General features: G+C 37.6%; 1 protein-coding gene across 1 annotated transcript in view; it reads left to right on the forward strand.

Annotated features, from left to right (window-relative positions):
• The window catches only part of LOC107556985 (phosphatidylinositol 3-kinase regulatory subunit gamma-like), a 176,653-nt gene that overhangs the window by 98,857 nt on the left and 64,406 nt on the right, over window positions 1-13,390 (forward strand). The window contains exon 6 of the mRNA XM_016240264.1: window positions 40-125. Within this exon, the coding sequence (XP_016095750.1) occupies window positions 40-125 (86 nt within the window). The remainder of the gene's footprint in view (window positions 1-39; window positions 126-13,390) is intronic.

Raw genomic sequence — 13,390 nt, forward strand, 5'->3', positions numbered from 1 at the left:
ATATATACTCACTCTTAAAATTTCTTTCTCTCGCTCCAGTGCGGATGTAAACCCAGAGCATCATGTAAAGATTCTTGAGGCACTTATCATGGTTGGAGGCCTAGTGGAGATACAAGCTGCTCCAGGTAGGATATCAGAGGTTCTCATCATTTTATTAATCTTCTGTAGGTTTATCTTCTTAGATGATTTTTTTTATTTGTGTACTTTGTATTTTTAATAACACATTTTTGGGACTATGATTGTAAACTTACTGCATCACCCAATGCTTCCTTTTAAAGAAACCAGTGGGTTTTTATATTCCATTAATTTTTGCTTTATTGGCACTGATAGCTAGGGTGGTTAATTATAAAGAATTATCATAATTATCTATAGATTTCTGATTTTGTCCAAACAAGTTATGCTTGTCTTTGAGGATGAACATTTCTGGAAGTAGATGTTAAAGTAGTGTCTTCTGTGGGTGTAGGCCTAAATGTGTGTGTGTGTGTGTGTGTGTAAGGAAGAGAGGTTGATAAAAGTGGTTGGTTGATGAGGACTTAATGCATTTTCATGGTAAGCTTGTGAGGGCTAAAATAATTAGTAATAGTTCACAATACTTGCATCTATAGGTACTTGCATTGATGCAGGCCTGATGAAACTCGGTTGTTATGGATCTTCTGGCTCGACACTCTCTACTTTCATTATTTAGAATCCAAACATTGAGTTTCAGTCATTGAACTTCTGCAATATAATATAAATGAATATAGGTATATTAGATGTCTGGAGTCCCAGGTAGTCCTAGGAGGTTAACATTAGCCTCAGCTTTTTATAATAAAGGAGTACATTAAATGTGAATTATATCAGTTCAGCACAATACAGTGGAGGATTTATGGTTTCCATTTTGATGCACTTAAGCAACTCACTTTGGGCAAACTTGAGCAATTATGAATGATGTACATTAATTTCGGAATTTGCAGCACAGCATTTTTGGGTTTGTAAATCAGCAAGCATGGATAAACATATGGGTTCACAACAAAGCTGACAAATACTTTAAGTCACAGTGTAACATAAATTTGTTTGTACCCAATTTTTCTCTCTCAGAGACAGAGCTCAGCATTTAAGTTGGTCAAAATTCATTTTAAAAGGTAACTGAAAACGTTGGGCAATGCAGCCTCTGATACAGAGGCTCAGTTTGGGGTGAAGTAACAGACTAGAACTTAGAGCTTATAAATGCACCACCCATGGACACATACATAGATTTATGGGTTCTGGTGTGACCTTTTCTTGCTGCTGTGGGGTCATAACCTTAGCCCCAAAGCAAGACTAGGGGCAATGATTCCAGTGGCAAGCTTGAGCCTTACTTAGAACTAACAGTCATGGTCAGAAACATTTACCCCTAAACTATATTCAGTGATTTAATTCGATTGGCTGTCATATACACTACTGTTACTGTTATTTTTTAAAGTTTTTGAAAGAAATGTTTTATGATTACCAAGGCTGTATTTATTAACATAATTGTTTATTTAAAAATATAAAAATAACACAAGTAATACTGTAAAATATTACAATTTAATGAACTGTTTATTTGATTTTATTATATTTTCAAATGTAATTCATTCATTTGATGGCAAATCTGAATTTTGAGCAGCCTTTACTCCATTCTGATATGCTAATTTGGTGCCTAAAAACTTTCTATATTATTTATCATTGTTGATAACACATTTGCTGCTTAGTATTTTCTGGAAACAGTGATATATTTTTTCAGGGTTCTCTGGTGAATAGAAAGTTCTAAAGAAAAGCATTTTCTTTTATTGAAAACTTTTGTAACCTTAAAAATCTCTTTACTGTCACTTATGATCAATTTAATGTTTTCTTGATAAATAAAATTATGAATTTCTTTCAAAACAAAATTTTATTGACACCTTTTGAATGGTAGCGTATTAACTTTCAGTTTAAAATATAATAATTTTGAACAATAGAAAAAAAAAATTATTCCACTTGCATATTTTACATGCATAGTACTACTAGCCCTCGAGCATCCTCGTGAATTTGTGTGGATAAATTAACTCAGAATCTGCAGAGACTGTGAGCACAGGCTCTCTTTTCTAATGGTTTCATCATCTCTTTCACTAAAGGCTACATTAACTGGGGTCAGAGGGCAAAGGAGCCTGGATGGGTGGCCTACGAGCAGAGTGAACCTCTTCACAGCCAAAAATGTGATTCATACAAAACACAAAAGAACAACTAGAGCAAAAAATAGGTTAGAATGCATCCATTCGCACGATAACCCATCAGCTTATGTATGACTTCCTTTTTGGAGGCAGCCAGTAATGTACCTAGAGTGCTTTAGCAAACAACTGACCCCTCCTGTGCCTCCAGCTCTCTAGTTTGGCCCTAATATGTTCCAGCTTGGTAAAGTTTGTTGGCAAAACATTGCATTTAAAGAGCAATCTTTTGGGGGCCACATCAGGCTCACTCTCTCTTGGATGACTGCACTTGTCAAATGCTGATGGATTCACTGTGGCTGTTAGCATGGGCTCTAAAGAGAAAGAGAGAGAGGAAACAAAAAGGAAAGTGGGCAAATACAAGTAAGCAAGGAGAAGGGTATGACGAATACAGTTTAGGAAAGGTCACAGCCACTCTTATGGTATTTCTGTCACTGTCAGGGACTTCATGAACGTGCGTCAAATTCTGACACGGAAAAGAATAAATTGTTGAGTAAAGTTGATATTTTTGTTTTCTTTGCACACAAACAGTTTTCTCATAGCTTCATAAAATTAAGGTTGAACAACTGATGTCACATAGACTATTTTACCCATATCCTTACTACCTTTCTGGGCCTTGACCGTGGTAGTTCTGTTGCCGTCTATGGAGGGTCAGAAAGCGCTCGGATTTAATCAAAAATATCTTAATTTGTGTTCCAAAGATGAACGAAGGTCTTACAGGTTTGGAACGACATGAGGGTGAGTTATTAATGACAGAATTTTCATTTTTGGGTGAACTGTCCCTTTAAAATTAAAGTGTAATAATTTTAAAAGTGTTTAGCATTAGTATGTTGTTAAGTTGCTTTAAAAAACAGATGCCTGTGTTGGCAGCTGGGAGTGAGGCAGCTTACTAGGTTTTGGAAACAGAGTGACCAAGCTGTCCAAACTCTAGATAATCTCAAGGCCACGGCATGCTGTTTTTCTCTTTTGTTTTTACTCAACTATTCTCATTCCAGTTCTTCTTTCTCTCTTTCTCTTTTAGCAGTGTGCTGAGCTGTCATATTTTAAAAAAATAATAATAATAATTTTAAATTTCTTTGCTTTGGCTGAAGGAGTACTTATTTTTGTTGTGTTGAAAAGTCAGCTCTATATCTGTCACTCTTTCTTTCTCTCTCTCTCTGTATATTTCTGTCCCTCCTAGCCTTTGTTTCCCATGACACACACAGCGGTTCTCAGTCATGCCCCCAAGCACTGACTTTAACCTCTATATATACACAAGCACACATGCACACGTTCTCTCCTGAGGTCATGTTGCAGCCTCATGGAATTCCCCACTGGCTGACCTGGTGTCCCAGATGACCCAGTGAAAATGACCAGTGCTTTCTTCTGCAGCCTTTCAGCTGCACACAATCACATGCTTCAATGTACCATGTAATAATCTTTGAGCTGCTCACTCTATGACCTTTGTTCCACAGCCCTTTTTTTCCCTTCCTCTATCTTCATCCATCTAAGGTCATTTGCAAGCACAAGCTCAAATTTGGCATTTTGCTTGGTCATACAGGCCTCAAGCCTAGTCATTATGGGTAGCTGTAGCGCTGAAGTCTTGAGAGTGGACAGTTTACATGAGAGCAGATGAGGTCAGGCATAATGAATGGCGGAACTATTCATCACATTCTATACTTAGAATGCTTAGGATTACTTTTTGACTGTATATTTTACGTGATATTAGCGCCAAGCTGTCCTCATGCGCCATGGACTAATTCATCTGAGCTTTAATGCCTAAGAAGAGCAGATGCTCTCTCTTTCCCCCTTTCTCTCTCTAGTTCCCTGGCTTTCTCCCTCTGATTACACCATTTCTTCATTAAAGAGATAGCAATCGCATTAAGGTTGCCTCAGTTGCACTCTAAAACACATTAATCTTCCTTAAAGGATCCCCTGCCTTCTCTTAGCACAGGGCTAATCAAGCTCTGATTAATATGACGTGGACGATGTTAAGCTGTTTAGCTAGTTTTACCGTTGTTGATAAGGTGATCCGGAGTAGAATTAGCCACAGTTGATGTTGTTCTAGATTGCATGCACGTTTGCATTGTAAAACAGGGAGGTTAATATAAATTATGAACATGGACCATATGCGCCTTTTAATCATTCTTTTCGTATCAAGGGTCTCTCTGAACTTGAACTGGATAAAAATGTCATGGTCAGATATTTCTTATTGGCCTTTTTAATGTAAAAACAACCATTTGTTAGCTATGTATTACTGCACACAGTTGTTTTTATATAGCTAATCCTAACTGCTATAAACTAACCTACATATAAACCCAAAATAAACTTAGCATTAAAAATAAAAACTTGCTTTATTAATTGTTTTTCCAAAAGAGCATGTCCCCGAATGTGCCCATAGGGAGGTTGTGTCAGATTTAGCTAATGTCTTGGGACAAATTGGTCTTTAAAGTTTATCAAAATAAACCCCCACAGACACACACACATTGTGAATGATTTCCTCTGGCAGTTTGCCACCTAATCTTACTCAAATATTTGATATGAAATGGCCAGTGTGGAAAGTACAGGCATGAAGCCAAGACACTCATTACTGTATGACCAGTATTTTTACACACATTAAAAATTATAGAGCAACCACTACACGTGTACTAGCTAACTATCCAGCACTGACAAGAAAGACTCTAATTTGTGGATCTTTTATGTTATATACTATAAAAAAGAGGAAATAGTATCTAGTATGTCTGCATGTTGACTATAGAGTGATGAGCTGTTATTTGTACTGAGCATTCAATGCTTCCTTTACGATGGCATAATAATGCAAGTTCAAAATAGCCAAAATTTTCATTTCACAATAATTAATTCAATAAGAATGCTTTTGGCACTATGATACCCTGTCTGCAGTTATTTGCCATCATTTTATGAGTACCCTTAACATGCTTCCTGATAGGCAGCACTGCCATGGGCGCAGCTACGTTACTGTTTATGTTTGTCTTGTTATCAGTAGCTGTGCATTAGTGGTCTTTAGGTTTCCCTCAAGGTCTGTTTAATGTATGTTTCTCAACCACTAGTGTTTTTTTTTTCAAAATGAGCAGATGATTTCAATACCAATAACTTGGCCTGACAGTCCTTCTGTTGTGCTGAGGCAGTAATTCTACTTTAAATCTATCTGGCATACACACACATGAACTTTTCGCTGCTAGCTTAGCTGCTCACATATGATATGTAAGAGATTTTAATTAAAAAGTGACCTAAAAAGCACCAATCCATTAAGTGTGTCAGGTATATACATTGTTAGGGATGGATAAGACCAGCAAAGCTTCTGTCTCAGGCTTAGCTAAGATTTGTCTGTTTCTAAAAGCTTTAGTCTGATTGTGTACATGGTGGCTGACCCCAGGTCAATTTATGAGTTGGGAAAGCTTAGGGTCTGTGCTTTTTAGATATGCAAAGCTCATTATCATGGAGACTAGTACGCATGTACGTACTTTATTTGTGTATGTTTACACAGAAATTATGTGTACGCACTTAATGAACTAAGAATTTACATTGATTCTGCTGCTGTCAGCTTACTGCTTACTTCATTGTCTCTCATCCAATTATGTGTTTGCTCAGCCATGACATCATATGCTGTAGGCATGAGGACTTATTTGGTCAGATTTACATATAGACAAAAGAACGGATTTCCTCACATTCTGATTGCAAACAAACCACGCATACAGACTCAGAAAAGGCCCAGTGGACAGTAGTGCATGAAAAGAGTAAGAGTGTGTTTGTGAATGTGAGTAAGTGTGTGTCACAAAAGAATTTATACCACCATGAAAAGCAAATAAATCTTAACACACAGCTATTCGACCTTGACTCTTTCCCTCTCTCTTTCCCCCTCCTCTGTTTTATTTTCTCTGTGTCTTGCTCTGTCTCTTCAGGGGCAGAGTTGGAGAGACAATCCGGACCAATTAATATAACAAATTACTCGCACGCATGCAGAAATGTCATATGCAGATACACTGGCACTTTGCCAACAAAGGAAATTGGCTGAAAATAAAAGAAAAAAAGGAACAGCCAGGTTCCAACTTGGCTAAGAGAAATCCTAGTGGCTGAGGACATTTTTTATAGTAATGTGCCAAGAAAGAACAGATTATCAATGAATGTGATCTTGGAATGCAAAGGACTAAACGATTGCTGTCCTCAATCTGATGTCTTTTATGTTGAGATTTCTGATTTTATAGATATTTTTTTATGCACACATGCCAATATCTGAGCGAGTCACTATATCTGATAATGCTATATCATAAAGTCTTTTATAATTTACATATATTCTCATGCCTTAAAAACATAAACACTTAATTTTCTGTGACATTTTGTTGTGAAATTACTTTGGTAACTTTTTTAACTTGTGAGCTCAGTAAATTTATATAACTGGCTAAAATACATGAGGGTTTGTCGAAAGGTCCTGGTGGCATCAGTAAGAATGGGTTGATAATTATTAACCAATCAGTAATGTTTTGCCATTATATTCCATAATTTTCCATTATTACACCTTTCTTGGAGTTTTCTGTATAATTCAATTAAATATGTATTATTTCCAGATATTATAGGCAATTTTCTTTTCTGAAATAAAAAAGAAAGTAATATATACTGTAACATATAATATACAATATATAAAGGTGCCTTTATATAGATGTACAGAATACAATGTAATACCATGATTACTTTATTGTAAGTGTGTCTACGCATGTGCTTATTAGATTTATTTAAAAAAATAAAAAATGTGGTCAGTCATAAATGAGGGCATGTGCTCCAAACCATCTGCGGCTTTGAAAGTGTTTCCAGTCAGTTTCATCAGCATGTGTCAACTCTAATGCATATATTTGTTGCATTTGTTTGTTTTGCCTCGCTTCCAGTTTTAGCACTGCCTTTTGAAGTGCAAGGCCTTGTATAACTCTTTTCCACTGGGAACGTGTGGATGATCGAGCAAATAGGAGAAAGAGAGAGGGAGGGATAGAGAGAGACTAAAGCAAGTACAAGGGTGTCAAACTCAATTTAAGTACTGCTTGAGTACTCACTGGAGAAGAACGTAAAAACTTTTGTATATATATATATTTCATCAGGTTAACTTCATATTACATTATGTTTTAATAACTCTGGGGAAAACTTGGCATTGCTTTAAAAACAAATAATTTAGAATTTACCATTATTAATAAAGTTTATTCAAAATATTCAGAAGCGGTTCAAATAATCAACAGGTTATTTAGGCACTGTTAGGCACTGTTATTTTTAGTGTCATTGATATACTATTATAGTTTTTGTTTATATTTTCAGTTTTGTTACTTGAATGAATGAATGAATGAATGATGCATTTATATAGCACTTTATTGCGTATTGCTGTACACCCAAAGCGCTTTACAATCATGTGGGGGGGGGTCTCTCCTCAACCACCACCAGTGTGCAGCATCCACCTGGATGATGCGACGGCAGCCACAGTACAACAGCGCCAGTGCGCTCACCACACACCAGCTACAGGTGGAGAGGAGAGAGAGTCATAGAGCCAATCAAGTGGATGGGGATTATTAGGATGCCATGATAGACAAGGGCCAGTGGCGGCAATTTGGCCAGGGTTACACCCCTACTCTTTACGAGAAGTGCCATAGGATTTTTAATGACCACAGAGAGTCAGGACCTCGGTTTAACATCTCATCCGAAGGACGGTGCTTTTTGACAGTATAGTGTCCCCATCACTATACTGGGGTGTTAGGACCCACACAGACCACAGGATAAGCACCCCCCTGCTGGCCTCACTAACACCTCTTCCAACAGCAACCTGGTTTTCCCAGGAGGTCTCCCATCTAGGTACTGACCAGGCTCAACCCTGCTTAGCTTCAGTGGGCAACCAGTTTTGGGCTACAGGGTGACATGGCTGTGGTTACACTTGTTACATGTTTTTGTCACTTGACAAAAATGAGAAATGCTGCCTTGTCAGCTAGATGAAATAAGATATGTTGAATTTTTTATATTTTATTTTATTTGTTTTTATTATTATTATGCTTTTAGTTTGTTTATGAAAATAACCCTGGCCTATAGTACGTAGTATAGCACTAAAGCCTGAAATATTAATAACAGGAAGTTGCCTTTAGACCCATGAGCCTTAGGTTTGACATCATCATGTTAGCGTTTCAGTAACTGGCATGTGAAGAGATGAAGGGTGAGACAGGGACAAGCTGTCAAAAGATGTTTGCTGTGACATTCGTGTGTTACCTGAGAGGCAATAGAGTGAAGGGATGAAAGTCAGACTAGCAGTAACACTGAGAACTTCAGCTGAATGTTGCATAAATGAGCAGCAAAGGCTTTGTCCGCTGCGACTGAGTCCCTAATGCGGTGTGATTTACGAGGCTCAGCCCCGGGCTGGGGTTTTACAGCTTTTATGTGGCCAAGCATTGTGTGGAGTGCAGTTTATCAGGTCATCTGCACTGTCGCCGATACCATCTCATTCTAGCCCGCAGAGAATAATGGTGTGACATTATGGGCCTTTAGCAAGCCCTTAGAGCAGGGGGTCAAGGTTAGCCTGTATGAAGTTGTGAAATGGGCCTTGACATTGTCCTGAGCTGAGATGTGTAGAAACAGCTCTAATTTCTGTTCACATTTCAATAAAACGGCTGCCTCACCTTTCCTCTTATGGGTGGAAAGGTTTATAGGCAGCCGGGGGATCGTAATGGTCAGGGTGGCAAGATGGAAGCAGGCACACAATGACATCTCGGCCTCACACACACATTCACAAACAGAGCCCCTGAGACCTCACACACACAGCTTTAATACAGCCCTGCCCTCACACACATTCACACTGTTTGCCCCTGTCAACATGCATTTGTGCCTCATAAACACTCATACACACACATAGACACACATGCACAGTCACACACCCACAAGTGTGGTCTGTATATATTGCCCTGTACCCAAGTGAAGAAGCATGGATAATGAAATTTGCTCTCAAAGGAGTAGTAATACTGGTTATATGCTTTTTGTGTATTTGATATTGATGACTTTTTTCTTTTTTAAATTGTTGATATCATATTTTAGTTTTACCTCAGGGCAATAAGTTGTAAACCTGGAATATTACATGTTGACCATTCTGTTTTTTGGTGCAAACAACCACCAGAAAGAACCATTTGTACTGCTGTAGGTTTTTGGGCATAATGCCATGGGAACCTTGATTTAAAAAATATTTTGTGGATATGTACAATGTGAAGAGTATTCAGTCCACGTATCATTGTTGTCATGGTACACTGTGTATAAAAAATTACTTTTTTTTCTGATACCATGTAAATGATTTTATGTAACTCTTTATATGCCCAAATGTTAATTATTTAATTTAATTTAATTTTATGTAATTTTATTTAATTTTTTTATTTTTGACCATGTTATATACAAATGTAGTACCTTAAGAAGCAGTAGTAGTACCTTAGTACCTTAAAGGGGTACTATTATGCTCTTTTACAAAGTCTTGATTTTGTTCTGGGGGTGCACTAGAACAGGCTCATACTAGGTTGTTTGAAAAACACATTATTTTTCACATATTTTACATTATTACTACACCTCTCTCTCCAGTCTGGCATGAACGGCTCGAATAGTTCCTGTATCAAATGAAGGCCCGCCTTCTGAAATATGAATTGTGCTCCCAGCATGCCCCTGTCTTTCAGCCCTGCCCGCTCCCCATCTCCTGTCAAATAGGGTTTGAACTCTTGCTTTCTGTTAGCAACAGAAAAACCCAATCTAAATGGAAACTGGCCTTGCCTAGCAGGGTTCCTCTTCTCCTCACAGGCTTGTGGGTTTGCCAAGAGCTGAAATTGAAAATGTAGCCAAATTCCAGCCTTCCTGAGCTGAGCGTCTTTATCCTGTCTAGTAGGCAGTGTAGCCAAAGTTCACAGAGTTGCGGTCATGACTTGAGGTAAGATCAAAAGAAAACGGCTGGGATTCAATATCAATGGGACGTCAGAAAAAAATGAAAGCCAAGTGGGAAAAATAGGCTTCAGGAGTCTGGCCTTGTTACTTGCAAATAAATTATTGAGATTGTGAGGGAACTTTACAGCAGTCAAAGTTGTGGAAGATCCAAAGATGAGTTCACAGACAAAATCCTCAAAAGCTGCCAATAACTGCTGCTACAGAAAACACTTCTGAGGAAGAATTAGTCAGATCATTGCCTGCCTTAAAGGGGTACTATTATGCTCTTTTACAAAGTCTTGATTTTGTTCTGGGGGTGCACTAGAACAGGCTCATACTAGGTTGTTTGAAAAACACATTATTTTTCACATATTTTACATTATTACTACACCTCTCTCTCCAGTCTGGCATGAACGGCTCGAATAGTTCCTGTATCAAATGAAGGCCCGCCTTCTGAAATATGAATTGTGCTGTGATTGGTTAGCTGGGCCAGTGTGTGTTGTGATTGGCAGCATTTGGCACCTGGTCGGGAAATGTCATGCCCCTTACCATAACCACCTGCGAGCTTCAGTGTAAATAATGCATCAAAATCAAATCAATTTGAGCTAGATTTAAACCCGGATGATTGTAATCACTCTAAGTTCGTCTGCCTTTGGAAAGCTAGCGTGTCTCCAACATAGTGATAATAACAATCGTTGCCTTTTCTAGTGCAGCTCAACCAGGTCTCGTCCCATTCGTCGATATTTGTGATATCACAAATCCCGGAAAATATGCGTTGTAGTCCAAACGAGTCGTTCGTTGTAGTTTTTGAAAAGTGATTTCAGTTGAATAAAATATCTCCTTTTGAAGTGGACTTTGAGCTTTGTAACTTTGCAGATCTTTTTTATGCTCAAACAGCAACATTACAGACTAACTAAAGTTGAAAAAGTGAACAAGTGTAATTGGACCACTTTAACAACTTCTTTTTTAACAAAGTATATTGGCAGGTCACAGATCAAAGTACTTCATATGCCCAAATGTTAAAAACAACTATTTTGTTTGACCTTTCTTTTCTTTTTTTATACCATTTAAATCTTTCAGTTTTTTAAAAAAAAATTTTATATAACATATTATATTTATTTTTATATGTCCAAATGTTTAAAATTACTATGTTACTTGAGATAAATCTTTGTTTTATATTTATTTATTTATTTATTTTGGTCTATGGTCTACATGTATGTACCAAGTATGGTAAGATAAGAAGTTGAAAAAAGAAAAGAAAAAGATAAATCAAACCTGGTAAGTAGTAAAACTAGTCTAGTATATGTTCATGGAAATTTGTAATGCATATCTCATCCTAGGTACTGAGCAAAGCCATTAGGTCATATCTGGCAGCCTGGCACATAGCCTTTAGCTTAGACCAGCTGTCTCGATCATCCCTGCTGTCCTCACACACACACACACACACCATAACATGGCTATGACCATATGACCATGGCTCTTCTGAACGGTTTTCCCCTCAGTGTCAAAGGTCAAGCAGATTTGACCCGTGAGTTTAAAGCACAACCACTCAGTATATATTTCTGATCCCCCTATATTTTCTTCCTCCAGGGTTTTGTCTCTCTCTCTTTCTTTCTAGTGCTTACCCACTCTTTTTTCTCCTACTAACGATGACAACTATGCTGGGTTGAAATCACACTTAAAATTCCTGAATATCATTGGTTTAGATGCTAATTTTGTTTTCAATATGAGCAGTATGTCTGTTTTATCATTTTAAACCTAACCAACTTTTTTATGAAACGCTTTGCTAAAAGAGTTTGAGCTGTATTTCTTTAATATAACAATACCTTTTTTTTTTTTTTGAATAATGCAAAGACATGCATTATTTGCACTTAATGTTCATCAAAGCAGAGTTTTTATATCCAAACATATTTCACACAGTAGCTGTGCTTCCCAGCTGCCTCACCTGTGAAAGTATTGAAAGTAAGACATCCGTTCTGTGATGTGATTATGTAAGTACTGTAAGATAACTCTTGACAGAGCCTCTTCTCATCTGATGTGGGCAAAGCACAATGGCCTGGGAGGCAGCATGCTGATTTAGCATCACAGAAGCGCTTGAGCTCACAATAAAAACCTCTCCCTGTGGGGTCTGACATCTCCAACAGCTCCTGCCATGAATGTGCAACATGATACTCTTTATTGAATGGCTTATTGCTGATGGAACAGAGTCACTTTATCCCCAGCGAGCTTCACTTCATGAGGAGCCTAGAAGAATATCCTGTCCATTATTCTGTTGTACAGTACGTAGCACACCCTGCCATGTATCAATTATTCCTGGAGTTCAGAATGTCCTTTTCTGTTAATTGTGTAAGCCTGTTGAGGACAGAGTGGATTTAGGCCAGTACATAAGTTTTCTTCTTACTCAAACATGCCACTACATTGACCTCTGAACCTAGTAACTGACTGCATGCACTAGGGTAAAGTGTGTAATGTGTGCTAGACACTGAATGCCTATGCCTTATGTATTTTGTATATCATTTATTTTGTACTTACAGGAATAGTTCACCCAAAAATTACAATTTGCTGTAACTCATCCTCAGGCCATCCAAGATGTAGATGAATTTAGAGAACATATTTAGAGAAATGTAGCATTACATCACTTGCTTGCCAGTGGATCCTCTGCAGTGAATGGGTGCCATCAGAATGAGAGTCCAAACAGCTGATAAAAATATCACAATAATCCACAAGCAATCCACATAACTCCAGTCCATCAATTAACAGCCTTTGTGAAATTTGTTAAAGATTATTATTTATTTATTTATTTACTAAATGACTAGAGAAAACAGAAGAAAGGCTGTAGTGTTCCCTTTTGCAAATAATAATAATAATAATAATAGGAAAACTTCAACGACCATAATGCACTGGGCTCGATTCATCTGAGCGGGAACACAAAAATGCCTAAGTATGATTTGAAGTTTTCACAAAAGCCTGGAGCTGTCTAAAGTTATTTTTCCAGACAAATAAACAAGTAGATCTTGGTGTACGTAACAGCGAAAAAGTACACATTGTTCATTTGCATATACTTATGTAGGCTACATGTCATATAAAAAGCTGGTTACCCCCAGACAACTTGGAATATACAACACATGTCGCATTGGACCACTCTGTGATACGTGGTCTTATCACAACTTTAAAAAAAAAAAAAAAAAAGGGGTTATACTGGTGTGTTTTCACTGCCATTATATGGACAGGCACCAGCAGGACCTTTTTTAATTCTCATTCTTGAGGTATCACAATATTAA

The sequence above is a fragment of the Sinocyclocheilus grahami genome, unplaced genomic scaffold (genome assembly GCF_001515645.1).
Source record: "Sinocyclocheilus grahami isolate Dianchi unplaced genomic scaffold, SAMN03320097.WGS_v1.1 scaffold586.1, whole genome shotgun sequence".
In the NCBI taxonomy this organism is placed as follows: Eukaryota; Metazoa; Chordata; class Actinopteri; order Cypriniformes; family Cyprinidae; genus Sinocyclocheilus; species Sinocyclocheilus grahami.